The following is a 19,063-nucleotide window of genomic DNA, read 5'->3' as shown; positions in this document are numbered from 1 at the left end:
ATCGAACCCGAGACCCTTCAGTCCGCAGGCCGACGCTCTATCCACTGAGCCAAACCGGTCAGGGCTCCGCAGTGGTTTTTAGAGTCCGTAGTTCTTACAGCCCATAGGGATTTCTTTCCCCAGCTCTGGGACCCTGGGCTGGGGGTCTGGTGTGGGGCTGGGACTCCTGGCTCCTCCAGGCGGACTCCACAGAGGCCATCTCACTCCTGATTAAAAAAGCGGCACACCCAGGTGCCGGACCAGCCTGTTCTGCATCTCTGCACCTCCCACCAGTCTCAGTGTGCTTTCTTCATCTCTCTAGTTGTAGAACTTCCACTCAGCCAGCTTTCCTGTGGTTCTGGATGATAGTTGTTCTGTATTTTAGTTGTAGCTTTTTTTGTGTTGTTTTTAAAAATATATATTTTATTGATTTTTTACAGAGAGGAAGGGAGAGGGATAGAGAGCCAGAAACATCGATGAGAGAGAAACATGGATCAGCTGCCTCCTGCACACCCCCTACTGGGGATGTGCCCGCAACCAAGGTACATGCCCCTGACCGGAATCGAACCTGGGACCCTTGAGTCCGAAGGCTGACGCTCTATCCACTGAGCGAACCCGGTTAGGGCTTTAGTTGTGGTTTTGATGTGGTTGTGGGGGGCAGCAAGTACGGGTGTTTACTTATGCCGCCATCTTGGTTATTCCCGCTGGTTACTTTTCTGCAGCATTAAGACACCTCCATATATCCAACTTGGGGAGGTGGCATAGCTGTGTTCCCTGTGCGGCCCCCGCATCCTCGCTGTGTTATTTAGGGTGCACATGACCTCACGGTGGGTTCTCAGGGCTCGGAGCGGAATTGCTGCTCCCGGTGCATGTTCTGCTGTAGTGCTGCTGCCCCTGGACTTCCCAAAGGACCCAGCCCAGCCTCGTACGCCATTGAATTTGAGTTGCATTAAGTCCATGAATGTTTCTGGCGGCAATTGACATCTTTATACACTACTGAGCTTTACAAGCCTAGTGGAATATTCCTTCCTGGGGTTGTTTACGGAGTCTTCATGAAATGTTATTTTCATCATCGAGGCCTGAGGTACATATTTTTGAAGCTTTATTTCTAGTACTTTTTTTTTTACAGAGAGGAAGGGAGAGAGATAGAGAGTTAGAAACATCGATGAGAGAGAAACATCGATCAGCTGCCTCCTGCACACTTCCTACTGGGGATGTGCCCGCAACCAAGGTACATGCCCTTGACCAGAATCGAACCTGGGACCCTTCAGTCCGCAGGCTGACGCTCTATCCACTGAGCCAAACCGGTTATGGCTCTAGTACTTTTTTTTTTTTTTAATATATTTTATTGATTTTCCACAGAGAGGAAGGGAGAGGAACAGAGAGCTAGAAACATCAATGAGAGAGAAATATCAATCAGCTGCCTCCCGCGCACCCACCACTGGGGATGTGCCTGCAACCAAGGTACATGTCCTTGACCGGAACAGAACCCGGGACCCTTCAGTCCACAGGCCGACGCTCTATCCACTGAGCCAAACCGGTGCTGGCCCTAGTACTTTTTTATTGTCTGACATTTTGGATGCTATTTAAAATATCTGTCCTGTTTATAGGATTTGGTGGACATATTACTTTGTTAGCAGTTGATTCTAAATTTTGAGCCAGGGACCTGTCTCAAATTGTTAAAACTCTGTAACTTTTCTGGACATTGCCTGGGGCTTGATCGTTGGAAATGTAACAAAGTGCATGGTTGCCTTGTTTCCTGCAGAGCCTGTGAGTGTTGCCCCCCCCTCTGATACCCCGACCCCACCCCGGTAGGGTAGGAGCCCTCTCACCCCTTCTCCATCATTGGCTTCCTCTACCATCCCCTGGTAACCATCCTGGCCCCTGTGTCTCCCACAGCTGGTTCTCTGACCCTGTCCTGGTACCATTTAGCAAATGCTCCAATCCTCTTAGGCCCCGCTTGCCTCCCCAGAATAGAAAAAATTAGATCCGATTTGGGGGCCTGGCGGGGGGAGGAGGGCACTCATGTGAATGGCTCTAGGGGGGAGTGCTGGGGGCGGGGGGGGGGGGAGAGACAGACCGCCAGGGTGTAATGAAGGCCTCTCCTGTTTATCTGACGCTAAAACCACTGAAACCACAACTCCATTCAGACCCCGGTACTGTCGGAGGGGCAGGAAGAAATTGAAATTTCCATCTACCTCAGGAGGGGGAGCTGAGGTGGGGGAGTCCGGGGGGGAAGGGGGCAGGAGATGAGATTCAGGTTCACACCCTGGGCAGGGAGCAGGGAGGGTGGTGCCCCTGGGGTCCTCCAAGCATCCAAGGACCATCAGCGAATGGAACCGGAATGAATGTTTTAACGAATGGAGATAGAGTTTTGCTTAGTCCTGACCAGCTGAGTAGAAAACGGCTGGGATTGCCAGTAAGTGAAAACAGATCCCTCTCTTCCTCATCTTCTCAGTTCCAGCTCAGCTCTTCCCCAGCAGGAACAGCAACCCTTTCAAACCTCCTCCTGAATTCTCTCATCTCCTAGGAGACTCCACCCACTTCTCCACACAAGCCCAGCTGTGCCCTGACCATCGCCCATGAAAGCATCCAGATTGCCCCCTCAGCTCAGGATGGAGGAGGGTGGTGACTTGCTGAAGGCAGGTCTTGGAACGTCCCCATATCTGGGTCTTCCAGGTTAGTGCCAGAGCAAGAATTTCCCTTTGTTTGCGTACCCGTAGCACAAATAATAATAATAATAATAAGAAGAAGAAGAAGAAGAAGAAGAAGAAAATAAATTGTTGCACCATCAATCACATGGCTGTGGGTAACCCCCACCTGGCCAGTCCCCTATCTGCCAGCAGCCGCTCCCACGTGCTGACAGCGCTGGCCCCACTTGCACCCACTGAAGGCGTGGAGTGATTGGGGCTGGGGCTGTCAGCAGGTGCGAGCAGCAGCTGCTGCCCTGATCACCCCTCAGGAGCAGGGGGAGGTGGAGAAGCCCTCATGGGTGATCAGGGTCTGCAGCCACTGTTCACACCTGCTGATGGCACAGAGCGAGTGGGGCCAGCACCAACAGCAGGTGCAAGTGCCGGGTGGGACTGTGGTGCATGGGAGCAAATAATTTTCAGTAACCACCAGAGGCTTGCCCTGATGGCAGCAACAGGCGCCCCGCCTTGGTCTGGCACCCCCGCTCATAGGCTCCACTATCCCACCGCAGCCAACGCCTGCCATGTTCCACACATGCCCCTTTGTGGTCAGTGCACGTCATAGCGACTGGTTATTCCGTTGTTCTGCCACTCAGTCTATTTGCATATTAGCCTTTTATTATATAGGATTTTATTGATTTCAGAGAGGAAGGGAGAAGAAGAGAGAGAAACATTAATGACGAGAGAGAATTCTTGACCTGCTGCCTCCTGCATGCCCCCTATTGGGGATCAAGCCTGCAACCTGGGCATGTGCCTTTGACTGGAATCAAACCTGCTACCCTTCAGTCCACAGGCCAATGCTCTATCCACTGAGCCAAACCAGCTAGGGCTGACACCTGGAGTTTTAACATTCTGATGCCCCAGGCCAGGTAAGCAGTGTCTCTGGGAGTGGGACTTGGGCACCAATGTGTTTAAAGCTCCTAAGGGACCCTGGCTGATGTGGATTAGTGGTTAGAACGTTGGCCAAGCACTGAAGGGACGCAGGTTGGATTCCCAGTCAAGGTCATGTACCTGGGTTGCAGGTTCCACCCCCTGCCCCAGTTGGGGTGGATGTGGGAGGCAACCAGTCAATGTGTCTCTCACACAGATTTTCTCTCTCTGTGCCCCTCACTTCCTTACGCTCTTTAAAAATCAATGAAAAAAATATCCTCGGGCGAGGATTAACAACAAAAAGTTCCCAAGGGATTTGAAGGTGCAACTCCCGGTCAAATTTCTGCTGAGCAGTCGATGGACTCAGATAATATATTGCTGTCATTATTGAGACCAGACCTAAACTTTATTTCGTAAAAAGAAAATTCAAACTCACTGTATCTTATTCCACCTAAAACATCAAGTGCTATAAAAAGAAAGATTTTTTAAATGGTCACCATTATTTTTTATAGTAAATGAATACAGTATTCTGCTCATAATTTTGCTTGTAAAAAAAAATTTTTAAGCATTGTTTGATGCTGTACTTGAAATTCCTCTAAATAAAAGGCCTAACAGGAAATAACTCTAAACTAATGCCGTTTTTAAATTGTTGTCATAGTGAACAACTTGCAAGAGACACAGTTGGGTCAGATCAAAGATGAGGTTCATTCAAGGGCATCGGTATGTCTGGGAGAGACTGGGTGTCCACATACTTGTTGTGATGCTTTCCGGCCAGCAGGGGGCACCAACACGCCACTGCTCCAGAGCTGGAGACCTTGGGTGAGACGGGAGAGCTGTTCCACATTCAAGCGGGAGAAAAGCAGAGAAAAGACACGGGGGTGACATTATCCTAGTATTTGTTTCCACTGGTATCATTCAAAGCTAAAGCCAAGCAGCTGGGAAATGCTAATTTGACAAGCGTTTTGGATCCATGGCAGGTGGGAATTTAAGTTGAAACAGCCCCTTTGGAACAGGGACTAAACCCTGACGCACACACGGCTTTATGGACCCGCAGTTCCAGTCCTGGGCGCCTACCCAACAGAAATGTTCACCAAGAGACACACAAGAAGGCACATTCAAACGCGCATTACGGATCATCAGCCCAAACTAGAAACTTCCCAGACGCCCATGAACGATGTAATGAACCAAGTAAATTTCGGTACAATCACCCAATAAAATACTCTCTGTGAGCACAAAACCCTTAAGATGGTGAGATGCACCATCTTAACAACTTGTAAATGCACAATACGGTATCGTTAACTAAGGGTACAGTGTGGGGACACTTCTGCAGCGGTCTCAAGAAGTTTTCATCTTGTATAACTGGAACTTGGTACCTTTTGAACAGCGACTCCCATTATCCCTCCCCCAGCCCTTGGCAACCACCATTCTACTCTCTGTCCAGGCGTTTGGCTTTCAGATTCCTCACCTAAGTGAAACCATGCACTATGTGTCCTTCCGTCTGGCTTATTTCACTCAGCATAGTGGCCTCCAGCTTCATTCATTGTCCCAATGAGCAGAATTTCTTTCTCCAAGGCTCGATAATCCTCCATTGCTGCAGAGATCACATTGCCTTTACCCATTCATTGTCGAACGTGTCCCAGGATAGAGGACATGTTAGGCCACAGCAGTGTTTTAAACAGGGAAAACTCGGTAGGGAAGGAACCCAGATTCATCCCCAGGAGAAGGGGTCACTAAAATATGTCTCAAGACTAAATATTAAACCAGTTATATAAGCAACATGAGTGAAAACCACGTATAAAATACTGAATTCAGGCAAACATATTAAGAACAGTATGCCATATACGCCAGGTCCCTTGAAACAGCAAGGATGGACCGGCTCCCGGCAAGTAAAAGGTTATCTTTGCCTTCTGTCCATTGTTTCTGTGCATCTAGGTTAACACACCTTTGATATAAACTTAACCACCCTCAAGAAAACACATGATCTTAACTATCCTGTAATCCAGTGCTTGCATTGCTTTCTCCCATCTTTACATCATCTTCCTTAGTTCCCTCCTTAATCTTAAATGTATGAAAGAAACTGAAAAACTGTTAAAAAAAAATACTGAATTCAAATGTTAGTTGATGAGTGCATTATACAGCGTGCCATTTATCTAAGATCTAAAAGGCTCCATAAATACCACATATTGTTTATGGTCAAACACCACATAGTAAGAGAATAATGTAATTATATACTGCAAGGTCATGATAATAATAACCAATTGGGGAGATACCCAACTTCTGTCATTTAATTTTTTATTTTTATAAAAAAAATTTGGCATAGCTTTGGGTAATACTTGCATTCTGTATGTATTAAATATTTTTTTTAAAGCTGGGATGCCATGCAGTGAATTATAGGTGTTAGGTCGGAGAGAGCCCAGGATCGGATACATGCAGACATGTGACGAGATAATGGACTCCCCCTGGCATTTCTGGCAGATCAGCATGCCAGACACAGATACTGGCTTCTCCCTGAATCAACACCGACCCCCACACAGATACTGACTCATTCCTGAATACCTGGCTGACCCCCCTGCAGCTGAAACTTCCTCAACTGAATACCTCAGCTCATGTCCCCGCCCCTCACCCAACCGCAGTATAAAAAGAGCGCCCCCCTCCCTGTTGGGGTGAATCCACGTGCCCTGTCTTTGGGGTACGTGGGTCTCCCGGGGACGCAGAAATAAACCTTTTCCTGTCCTTTCTTTTCTGATTCACTGGACTCTCTATTTCTTGCGCCGCCTCCTGAGCCACCTAACCTAACATTAGGTATCCTGGTAATTTTTTTAATTTTATTTTTTATTGATTTCAGAGCAGAAGGGAGAGGGAGCGAGAGAAACATCAATGATGAGAATCATTGATCAGCTGCTTCTTGCACGGCCCCTACTGGGAATCGAGCCCAAAACCTGGGCATGTGCCCTGACCGGGAATCAACGGTGCACCTCCTGGTTTATAGGTTGACGCTCAACCACTGAGCCACACTGACTGGACTACCCTAGTAATTTTTAACAGTCAAAGTTCAGAAATCTGATGATTCAAAGCTCCAGGATGAAGTAACAGGTTTTATGCAATTGCCAGCAGTCATTCACATGTACACAGGCAGGAGAACAAATATTTATCTCCGTGAGCTCTAGACATCTTTGAACATTATTCCCATGGGAACAGCTCTGGAGGGAGGCCTGCCATCTTCTCGCAGAATATCCTGTCGAAGACTTCAGCTTGGGCCACTGTGAGGTGATTTTTCCAGTCTCCAGAAATGCCTGGCAAACATAAAATAAAGACACATTATCAGATGGAGGGGTAGGTCCCAAGGCCCCAAGACATCTCCTTCTCGACCGATCCCTCTCTCCCCTTGACATGGAAATTGCAGCTAATACAGCAGAAAGGCCAGTGGGTCATGGTGGGCCTTTGACTGCCTGCAGTCTTACCCATTTACACGTTCACCTCGTCTGGAAACTGTTTCCTACCTTCTCCTCTCTCTCAGCCTACCATGTATACAATTCATCAGTGATACATGCAGCTCTGTGTTCTGATGCAGCTAGAAGCGGGACACTTCTCTTGCTACCACCTTGGCCCCAGCCAACCTCATTTCTCACTCCCTAGTCCCAGCTGCTAGTGTCCTGCTGTAAGCACAAGAATGCCCTCTACACACTCTGATACCTCCTGAAGTCGGACCATTTGCTTTTACCTTTTCTCATAAGTGACCCATTCTTATCCTCTATAAGCCAACCACGCAGGAGAGTGTAATTGGACATCTTGTTTTCTTTCATGACCTGGAAGGAGCTATGCTTGAGGAGTGAGTTCAGCTCTTCTGGTTCTAATTTCTTGCCCAGGAAGCGACAGATCTTCTGTACAACACTTCTTGTGTCCTAGAAGAAGAAAGAGCAAAAGAGAGGATGTGAAAGACAAAGAGCATAGACAGGAGATGAGCAGGAGGGAATGAATCGCAGAATGAGGAGCAGGAGAAGGAGGAGGGAGAGGAAGAGAGGGGCAGCACAGGAATGAGAAGTGGTGAGTGGAATGTGACCAGGATGAAGAAAGGGGAGAAGGTGAAAAGAAAGAGCAAATGTCAAGGTTGTGGGTTCAGTCCCCAGTTGGGGTGCATGTGGGAGGCAACCAATCCATGTTTCTCTTTCTCCCCCTTCCTTTTTCTCTAAAATCAATGCAAACATTAAATAAAAAGGTATCAGAGGGAACAAAGAAGACATGAAGAAGTAGAGCATGGCGCTTGGGGGTGCCAACCAGAAGTGGGACGATGGAGACCAGGAAGCTTCTTTCACTCCTCACGACCCTTCACGAGGCTAAACTTCAACTGAGAAGGTGGTCTAGAGACACAGAGGGGTCGATGGAAGCTAGAGGGAGTGATGATGGTGATGAAGACTGTGTGCTAACCACAGGAGCAATCGTTACCTGTTTTAGCTCTTCATAACTCACTATCAAAACGTTCTCCTGCCCCTCTCAAGGGACATCCAGCCACGGGTGTGGGTCAAACCACGATCCAAAGGCACTGTGGTGGGGGAGGCAGAGAGAGCTGCGGGTTACAGACTGTGACAGCAGGGACCCCGCCTGGTCTGTTCTGTCTTGTGGGCACACTGCTCACACCATGTCCGGCACATAACTATTTGCTGAATGAAATGAGTGTAGAGATGGGAAATTATTACCCAACATCCAGGCATTTACCTTGTATGAGCCTAGTTCATTGAGAGCAGACTCTGTACCCAGTTTTCCTATTTAAAAATTTTTTTAGAATTGATTTTAGAGAGAGAGAGGAAAGGAGGGAGAGAGAGATCTGTTGCTCCACTTATTCATGTACTCATTGGTTGATTCTTTTTTTTTTAATGTGTTTTTTTATGAGAGAGAGAGAGAGAGAGAGAGAGAGAGAACATTGATTGGCCGCCTCCTGCACGTCCCCTACTGGGCATCAGGCCTGCAACCATGGCATGTGCCTTGACCTGGTATTGAACCAGCAACCTCTTGGTGCACAGACAACACTCAGCCAACTGAGCCACACTGGCCAGGACTCATTGGTTGATTCTTGTATGTGCCTGGACCAGGGATAGAACCCACAACTTCGGTGAATCAGGATAATGCTCCAACCAACTGAGCTACCTGGCCAGGACTGTACTGAGGTTTCTTTTTCACTAATCATCACCTGAGAATTGATTTTTAGAGTGCTAGTGGGTTTGGGAGGGAGAAGACAGGAAGAGAGAGAGAGAGAGAGAGGGAGAGAGAGAGAGAGAGAGAGAGAGAGAGAGAGAGAGAGAGAGGTTGTTCCATTTATTTATGCTTTCATTCATTGCTTTTTGTATGTGCCCAGACTGGGGATTGAACCCACAACTTTGGTGTATCGGGGGGATGCTCCAACCAACTGAGTTACCAACCAAGGCTGTACCCAATTTCCAAGGGTCTCTAAGAAGACCTTGTCAGAGCCATGTGGCCAAACAAGAATGGTATTCTTGCTGCCCCAAATCTGTTCACCATTTAGAATTTTGGGTTGTCTTCTTGCTATCATTGTTGCTGTTGTAATTACTGTTCCTTTGGAAATTATCTGCCTTTTCTCTGGTTTAAGATTTTCTTTCCTTTTTTCCCACTGCAGCTTTCCTAGAGACCAGGTGAAGAATAATTTGTCATAATTCTTTGTGAGGCTTGGTGTGGTTCTTCAACCTGAGACTTCATCGATGCAGGAAATTCGCAGGCACATCTCCTTGAAAACTGCCTTTCCCTGTATTTTATATTATCTTCTCAGGAGGTAAATCTTCTCACTCCGTCCTCTATATTTTAACTATTTTATACTTTTTAATGGTTGTCTACCATACCTAAACCCTTCTTGACCCCAAAGTGTACTGGGGAATTATCAGCTGAGAATTCTACTCAGTTCATCTAGCACTCAAAAATGAGCATAGCTCTGGCCAGTGTGGCTCAGTGGTTGAGTGTCATCCCATGCACCGAGAGGGTACCGGTTCAGTTCCCCAGGTTGTGGGCTTGATCACTGACTGGTTGGGGGCATGCAAGAGGAAGCTGATCAATGTTACTCTCTCACATTGATGTTTCTCTACCTCTCTCTCCCTTTCCCTTCCTCCCTCTCTATAAAATCAATAATAAAAATATTTTTTCAAATATTCAATAAAATATTATCAACTTGAATACAAGAGCATATTGAAAGAATTATACACCATGGGATGCACTGCTATTCAATATTGTCCTAGAGCCCTGGCCAATGAGGTAAAAGAGAAAAAATAAAAGCAATATATAGGTATTAGGAAATTAAGATAATAGTCATTACTTGAAGGTTACATTTATGCTTCCTAGAGAACCAAAGTTAGATTAAGAAGGGAGTTCATTCAGATCAACATTTAAAATCAGTTACATGCCCCCAAATTAGGTACAAACAACTGGAAAACAACAATAAAAAGGTAATATGCAAATCAACCGAACGGCCAAATGACCAGTCTCTATGATGTGCACGGACCACCAGGGGGCAGACACTCAACTCAGGAGCTGCCCCCCTGGTGGTTAGTGTGCTCCCACAGCCAGAAGCTGGGATCACAGCTGGTGAGTGCAGCAGCAGTGGTGGGAGCCTCTCCCACAGCAGCGCTAAGGATGAGTGGGCCTAAGCTGTCAGTCAGACATCCCCTGAGGGCTCCTGGACTGCAAAAGGGTGCTAGGCTGAGGGACCCCCTCCCCCACTGAGTTCATGAATTTTATGCACCGGGCCTCTAGTGTAATATAAAGATGTCATGATCTAAGTAGAAATGAAATGCATCCAAAAAAGAATTGAGGCTCACTCTCCCCGACCCAGGAGCATGCCTGTGCCTTTCCCTTCCCCTCTCCCCTTCTTCTTCCCCCACAGGCCTGCATCTCCTAAGCTCTAAGGGTCCCCAGGAGACTTGCAACCAAGGCAGCAATGGGCTCCTCCCAGGCCAACCCCCTGAACCTGTCTCCAAGGCCCCTTTTCCTCTGGCTTGCCCCATTGGGCTTCACTTTGCCTTTTTTTCTGAAAGAGTAGCCTGAAGCAAAGCCGGAGATGGGGCTGAGGAGTTCAGCCAGGATCAGCTCAACAAGAAATAGGACTGTGGATTTGCAACAGCATGGATGGAACTGGAGAGCATTATGCTAAGTGAAATAAGCCAGTCAGAGAAAGATAAATACCACACGATCTCACTCATATGTGGGATATAATGATCAACATCATTTGATGAACAAGAATAGATCCAGGGACAAATGGTAGCAGTGGGGGCAGTTAGAGAGCAGCCAAAGGACTTGTATGCATGCATACTAGCATAACCAATGAACACAGACACTGGGGTGGTGGGGGCTTGCCTGGGTGGGAATGGCTGGGGGAGGGGGGGTCAATTGGGGAAAAGGAGACATATGTAAAACTTTAGACAAAAAAAGAAAGAAATACGACTGTGGGCTTTGAAAATTGACCTTTATGCCGAGGGCAAACACTTCAGGGACTGTGTACTTGTCCACACGTAACAGGTGATTGCGACACAGCCTAGAAAGACTAAAGGGCATGCAGGCGAGGACACCGCCAAGTCTGTTACGTTAATCTAGGTGGGGAGTAATAGTGAAAGGGATCGCAAATAAATACTCATTATCTAGCGAAGGTGTATTAGCTGCTTACTGTGTAGCAAACACCGCTGGAGGACCTGGGGTCAACAATGAACCACCCAAAGGGCTCACATTTTAGTCGGGGAGACAGGCGGAATAAACAAAGAGTCAGAATACATACTCATCGGTGATGAGTACTAAGGGGAGAAAGATAATACTATAGAGATGGGGAGGGGCAATTTTATATTGTGTTGAAAAGGGAGATTTCTCTAAATACGGAGGCATTTTAGCAGAGACCAGGATGAAGACATTACTCAAGGTTGTGGGATTTGGATAAAGGAAAAAAGTGGGGGGGCCTGGGGAAGTGGAGGGGGGAAAAGATGACACTTGGGGATGTCAAATTCATGCCCTTGGATGAGGGATGGTTCTCTCCTATATAATAAAAGGCTAATATGCAAATCGACCGAGCAGCAGAATAACCGGTCGCTATGATGCACACTGACCACCAGGAGGCAGACACTCAACACAGGAGCTGCCCCCTGGTGGTCAGTGTGCTCCCACAGGGAGAGCGCCGCTCAGCCAGAAGCCCTGAGACAGGCTCATGGCTGGCGAGTGCAGCGGCGGTGGTGGGAGCCTCTCCTGCCTCTAGGGCAGCACTAAGGATGTCCAATGTCCAACTGACGGCTTAGGACATCCTCCAAGGGCTTCCAGATTGCAAGAGGGCAAAGGCCGGGCTCAGGGACCTGCCCCCAAGTGCACGAATTTCGTGCAGTGGGCCTCTAGTTTATTTAATGAGATAAATACACAGTAGGAGCCATTGGGGGCAATGCGTTCGATCTTGGACATATTGAATTCGAGGTTCCTGTGGTTCTCCAAGCAGATGTCCGTAGGCTTTAGAGAAACAGATCTGAAGCCAGGGAGACGTGTCACTGCTGAACTATGGGGCTCATCATATAGTTTGGGGGGAAAGTGCAGAATTTCAATGATCTGGGAAAGCCTAGAGACTCTGCATAATGAAAAGGATGGAGATCCGAGGGTGACACAGACACCTTTGTGACCAAAAGGACAAGAGGATAAAGGGAGCTTGATAAGGATGCATCTGGGAAAACGGTGGCAAGTCAGGCTTGTGTTGTTCAGCGGCCCAATGAAAAGCTGACTCTTAGAAAGCCACACGTGGGAAGGGAGAGGAGAAGCTGAGCGCTCCGTGTTAGTATCAGGCAGCTGGGGTGTGGTGAGGGGCCAGCTGAAAGGCCGGCTGGGGTTCTGATCGGAGAGAGGCCGTGGATTTAGAAGCCTTGGGTTCCAATGGTGATGGGCCCTGTCCCCCAGGGGAGTGGAATGTGGAGCAGTGCCAGAAGCCAGTCCATCCTTGCTGCTTGACACAGTCGCTGCAGGAAAGAAACATCTGCACAGCATATGTTTCAAGGGACCTGGCGTATATGGCATACTGTTCTTAATATGTTTGCTCCCCTTAGCGCTATGTGTTTTAACCAAGGTCACCTCTCCGAGAAAGGTTGTTTCCCCAGGTAGGGATTTTTCCCTGAAGTTAGGGAGGGGATAAAACCCCTTAACTAAGTGCCAGGCGGGTAGTTAATCACTTTAACTACAAACAATCATGCTTAAGCTACATAATCTTTACTCCCTGGAATGGAGATAAGAAACGCCCTAACCTTTGCAATAGAAATTGACAGGATTAAAATCAACTGGTATAAATACAGATGTAACAAGACAATAACCACCAGAACTTCGTTGGAGATCCTAGCCAGAACTTCGCTGGAGATCCTGGCTAGAGGTCCTGGTTAGGCTGCTGATCAACTGAAGGCTGTCTCCGTGTCATTCCTTCTTCGCCGACTCCGTCCACACCTTTGGGGACCCCTGGACCTGCTGTGGTTGGACCCCAACAGAGCAGCAGGTGGGCTATGCCATGAGGTCTGATGAAGGACCCTGACAACCCCCCAGCTGCCATATTTTACATATTTTCACTCACCGTATCCTTGTGTGAACCACTCGAAATACTGTTCCAGGGATTCTGGTCTCTTCACGAACTTGGAAATAATCCAGAAAAAGTAACCAGACACGAGAATATCTCTGGGATTTCGGATGAGATAAATCACCTGGAAGAGAAAAGTGGGACGATGAAAGTTTCCCATCCTTCCTCATCTTCACAGAAACAGAGAACAAAAAGCCAGTTCCTAGAAAATGCCTATTAACTATCAATGGGTTCTTTATTTTATTTTTTTGCTAATACTCACCCGAGGTTATTTTTCCATTGATTTTTAGAGAGAGTGGGAGGGGAGGGGAGAGACAGAAAGAGAGAAACGTTGATGTGTGAGAGTCACGTCAATTGGTTGCCTCCCACACATGCCCCGACCAAGGACAGGGATCAAGCCTGCAACCGAGGTACATGCCCTTGACTGGAATTGAATCTGCGACCCTTCAGTGATTGGCTCTAACCACTGAGCAAACTAGCTAAGGCTCAATGGATTCTTTTTTTAAAATATATTTTTATTGTTTCCAGATAAGAAGGGACAGGGAGAGATAGAAACATTAATGATGAGAGAGAATCATTGACCAGCTGCCTCCTGCATGCCCCCTACTGGGGACTGAGCCTGCAACCTGGGCATGTGCCCTGCCCAGGAATCAAACTGTGACCTCCTGGTTCATAGGTCAACTGACGCTCAACCACTGAGCCACACTGGCTAAGGCTCAATGGATTCTTTTAATAAGTTAGCTATTGTATTCGTTAGTCAAATACATATTTTAAAGTTCCTGGGATAATATCAAGAATATAACAATGGAAGAAGACAGCATCGTTCCTTCCTTCTGGGACATTATGTCTACGCACGTTGGGAAGCAACCAGAGGCTTTGGAAGGTGAGCGGTGTTATACTTACTTTCTATAGTTTAAAGATTACTAACAGGAGGAAGGACTAAGAAGTCATGCTACATTCACCGATACTCAGCAGACGTTTGTATGGTCCAAGTGTATGTAAGTGACGTTGGAGGATGAGCAAACGAATCTATAGCGTTAGAGTCAGCAGGTGGTCGCCGCTGTGGGTGAGCACTGACTGGGAAGCTCGTGAGGGAATTTTGGGGGGGGGGGAGAAGTAAAAATATGCCACATCTGGATCTGAGAGGTAGCTACGCAGCTGTGTGCATAGGCAAGGATTCAACAAGCTGATACTCCAGGTTGGTACACAGACAGGCACAAAGGTGCAAGAATTCGGATTCAGCACCAACTTCCTTTGTGACGTGATTCCAGGCCCCAGCTCTCTCTAGGCCTCAGCTTCTCCACACGGGGATTTAACAAACACTGAGAAATCACAATGTGAATATGCTTAACACTATTTATAATAATAGGTGTGTCATAAACAAGCTTGAGAAGTGACAGGTTAAAACAAAACAAAACACTTCATTTTTCTTTCTCCAATTGCCTATTGAAGGACACTTGGTTTGCTTCATGTCTTGGCTATCCTATATAATAAAAAGCTAATATGCAAATCAAACGAACAGCGGAACGACCGGTTGCTATGATGTGCACTAACCACCGGGTGCAGACACTCAACGCAGGAGCTGCCCCCTGGTGATCAGTGTGCTGCCACAGGGGGAGTGCCTCTCAGCCAGAAGCCAGGTTCATGGCTGGCGAGTGCAGCGGCGGTGGCAGGAGCCTCTCCTGCCTCCGCAGCAGCACTAAGGATGTCCTACCGCCAGCTAAGGATGTCCTAAGCCGGTAGTCAGACATCCCCCGAGGGCTTCCAGACTGCGAGAGGGTGCAGGCCGGGCTGAAGGACCCTGCCCCTGAGTGCACGATTTCGTGCACTGGGCCTCTAGTTGTAAATAATGCTGCAATGAACACAGGGATACATATGCCTTTTCAAATTAGTGTTTTAGATTTCTTTGAGGATGTAAAGTACAGCAAAGGGAATACAGTCAGTAATATTATGGTAATATGTCTGGTGCCAGGTGGGTACTAGACTTAGTGGGGACCCCTGCATAAGTTATACAAATGTCTAACCACTATGCTGTGCACCTGAAACTATTGACTAGCAACTGTAATTGAAAAATTAAAAATTAAAAAACAAAAAGCTTCCTGGTGCTGTCACACATTGTGAACTCTCCGAGAGAAGAGAACATTATTCTAAGCTTCGCCATCGAATTTAAGCATAAAACATATTTTTAAGTCACAAACCAATGCGCACCTTCCGGGAAGGTGTGTTTCTAAAAGTCATCTGAGCTATGCCAGGTCCTGGATTTCCACATCCCTTCTGGGGATCATCGGTTAGCCCATGAGAGATTCGTGTGTCAGCTACACCCAATAGACAGCTAGACATAGGAAGACACAGCGGTTAGTAAAACCATTATGATGCCCAATAGACAGCTAGACATAGGAAGACACAGCAGTTAGTAAAACAATCATGATGCCCAATAGACAGCTAGACATAGGAAGACACAGCGGTTAGTAACACAATCAATCGTGATGCCCAATAGACAGCTAGACATAGGAAAACACAGCAGTTAGTAAAACAATCAATCATGATGCCCAATAGACAGCTAGACATAGGAAGACACAGTGGTTAGTAAAACCATCAATCATGATGCCCAATAGACAGCTAGACATAGGAAAACACAGCAGTTAGTAAAACCATTATGATGCCCAATAGACAGCTAGACATAGGAAGACACAGCGGTTAGTAAAACAATCAATTGTGATGCCCAATAGACAGCTAGACATAGGAAAACACAGCGGTTAGTAAAACAATCATGATGCCCGAGCATTCAACCCAGACTTGGCCTTGAATTATGAATTTCCTGCCTCTCTAGCAGCCAAACTCAGTGTCTGCTGCTTCTACCTGAGTGGCAGGAGGCAGTTTTTTCATTGAGATCGGCTAATTATTTTTTAGAGCAACAAAAGGGGAGTCGTCTAGTATGGAACACAGTTATAAATTCCGCTTGGGTTTAAAATGTGGTTTTCTGAGACCCTGGCATCACCATTTCGCTTTGCCTCTGGTTTACCTCTGGCCCAAGTACGGACCGTGGCCTCACCGACCCCACCCCAGACCTACTGGGTGGCATGGCCACTCCGCCAGGCCTCCAGGTGATTCCCAGGCACGTTGGAGTTGGAAAAGCAGGAATCAAACATAGCTCGACCATTGTGCACTGACCTTGGTCTTGGACTTGAAGATAGACTTGGGGAAGAGGTGGATGGGGACATGGGAGGTGATGAGGCGTGGGCCTTCCTTATCCTTTAGGATTTGATACCCATGCGTGTTCTCTACCCAGGGAGAGCGTTCCCAGATAGGCACAGATTGGACCCACGTGGGGTCTCCCTTGGAGTATATCAGGCAGAGGATTTCAACCAACCAGTTCGTTCCTGGATAAAGAAGGAAAAAGGATGGTCACTCATTCTTACAATCTGACCTTTAAAAACAGTGTGATAAACTGCACCCTCTTAACCACTTTCTGTTTTAAAATTTTATTTATTGATTGAATTTAGAGAGAAGGAGAAGGAGAAGGAGAAAAAGAAGGAGGAGAAGAAGAAGGAAGAGAAGAAGAAGGAGAGGAAGAGGAGGAGGAGGGGGAGGGGGAGGAGGAGGAGGAGGAGGAGGGGAGGAGGAGGAGGAGGAGGAGAAGGAGAAGGAGAAGGAGAAGGAGAAGGAGAAGGAGAAGGAGAAGGAGAAGGAGAAGGAGGAGAAGAAAGCGAGTGAGTGAGAGAGAAATCTATTTAGTGTTCCACCTTTTTATGCATTCATTGGTTGATTCTTACATGTGCCCTGACTGGGAATCGAACCTGCAACCTTGGTGTATGGGGACGACGCTCTAACCAACTGAGCTGCGCTGCCAGAGCTCACCATTTTTGAGTGTACCGTTCAGTAGTGTTAAGCCTATGTACACTGTTATGGCTCCAGAACTTTCTCATCTGACGAAACTGAAACTCTGTCCCCATTAAACAACAACTCTCCATTTTCCCTCCCTCCAGTCCCTGGCAACCTCCACCTTACTCTCTCTTTTAGAGTTTGGTTACTCTACGCATCTCATTGAAGTGGGTTGTACAGCATTTCTCCTTCTGTGACTGGTTTATTTCACTTCGCATAATGTCCTCACAGTTCATTCATGATTAGCATGTGTAAGAACTTCATTTCTTTTTAGGCTGAATAATATTCCATTCTACATATAGACCACATTTTGATTATCCATTCATCTGCCAATGGACATTTGCCTCAGTCCTCTTCACATGTTCCCATTGCCCTTGACTTTTCACAACCACGCCTCTTCCAACATCTTCAGCCTCAGTCCTTGCCCAAAATGCAGTCCCTTCTACTCCCCGTCCCCTCAAAGAAATGTGGTTCATATCCTTTCAATCCCTTGAATTTGCCAGGCTCTTTTTCTTTTTCTTTTTAATTGATTTTAGAGAGAGAGGAAGAGAGAGGGAAAGAGATAGAAACATCAATGAGAGCAAAACATCGGTCCGTTGCCTCCTGCACTGGGGATCGAGCCTGCAACCTGGGCATGCGTGCTGACTGGGCCTCATCCTCTGGAAATTCTGTTTCTTTGTTATGGGGTGGGGCCACAACATTAGTAACAAAGAAACAGAATTTCTGGAGGACGAGCCCCAGAAATCAGGATTTTAAAAAGATTCCCAGGTGATTCTAATGTGCAGCCGAGGTTGAGAACCACTGCCTCAGTGCATGGAAAGATGCTCTCCCAACTGAGTCACACTCACCAGGGCACTCTTTTTATTTTTAGATTCTCACTTGAGGATATGTGGAGAGAGAGAGAGAGAGAGAGAGAGAGAGAGAGAGAGAGAGAGAGAGAGAGAGAGAAACATTGATGTGAGAGAGTTGCCTCCGGCACTTGCTCCAACTGGGGCCAGGATCAAACCTGCAACCAAGATACGTGCCCTTGACCGGGAATCAAACCTGAGACCCTTCGGTGCTTGAGCTGATGCTCTCACCATTGAGCAACACCAGCCAGGGCCCCTTTCCTTCTATTTTTTTCTGTAAGGACGTCACTGGTCATCGCCTCCACTTCTCCCATACAAGCACCTGAATCTGTTCTAGGATGTGTTCCTATGGGTTCCCCCTCCAAACACTCATCTTCCTGTAACAGCCTGGCCACCTCCTCTTCTCTGGATATCGTTGGCATCCGGGCACAGCTCTATGCCCCCAAAGCCTTGTCATTGGCTGGCAAAGAGAAAGCTCTCCATGCGCCTAGTGAACGGCGGAGGGACAGAGGCCCGGCCAGCCTCAGTGTCTGGTCCGGCTTCCTTACCTGATTTGGGGAAAGACACTGTTAAAACATCTTCATCCTTGAACACAAAATCCTGCATTGCTCTCAGGTGTTCAGGGGTGCAGTCCACCACAGGGAAAGGGATCCCTTCAAACCACACATAGCCGTCTGACATCACCGCGAGCTCTCTGTACCTGCTGTGAGAGTTCCAGCCGGAGCCGCGGCGAGAGGCTGTGGCAGCTGTCGCCTGGTCACCTTTTATAGTAAAGACAGAGCAATCATTAACCGCTCCAGCGTGTGGAGGAGCTGCCTGCTGACAGAGAGAAGTAGATATCGTAACGAATAGGTGATCACACGGTTGAGGATATTGAGCAATCGTGAAGTCATTCGGAGCACACTATTGGGTAACCTGAGCTTGAATTCTTGGGAGAGAACCAGGAATTCAACAAGGAGCTCAAGGGATGTAGAAACGTGGGTGAATTACAAATGTGGTTAGCTCCATTGGTTGGAGCTGTTGTGTGTGGGCTCCTGACTTCGTGCGGGAAAGATTTCACCACAGGAGTCCAGGTGGTTGTGAGGGTACGTTTACTAAATAAAGCCGGGACTGGGACACAGGGAAGGGCCGAGGGTGGGAGCAACGGGAGAGACTGGAGGGGGCTGCTTTGGCTCTAGAAACTTTACGGGAAAGAAGGGAGCCACGGTGGGGCTGCT

At 47.5% G+C, this 19,063-nt stretch overlaps 1 protein-coding gene across 1 annotated transcript; it reads right to left on the bottom strand.

Moving 5' to 3' along the window:
• Nucleotides 1–6,719: 6,719 nt before the first annotated feature.
• On the bottom strand, nt 6,720–18,527 carry LOC102421645 (bile salt sulfotransferase-like). The gene is given in 6 exon segments (XM_014448640.2): nt 6,720–6,832; nt 7,261–7,441; nt 7,983–8,079; nt 13,110–13,240; nt 16,288–16,496; nt 18,395–18,527. Coding segments are annotated over 6 exon segments (864 nt in total).
• Between the last annotated feature and the right edge of the window lie 536 nt (nt 18,528–19,063).

This window comes from Myotis lucifugus, unplaced genomic scaffold (genome assembly GCF_000147115.1).
Source record: "Myotis lucifugus unplaced genomic scaffold, Myoluc2.0 scaffold_888, whole genome shotgun sequence".
NCBI lineage: Eukaryota > Metazoa > Chordata > Mammalia > Chiroptera > Vespertilionidae > Myotis > Myotis lucifugus.
Note: the sequence above shows the minus strand (reverse complement) of the source record. Positions and strands in the feature narration are given on the sequence as shown.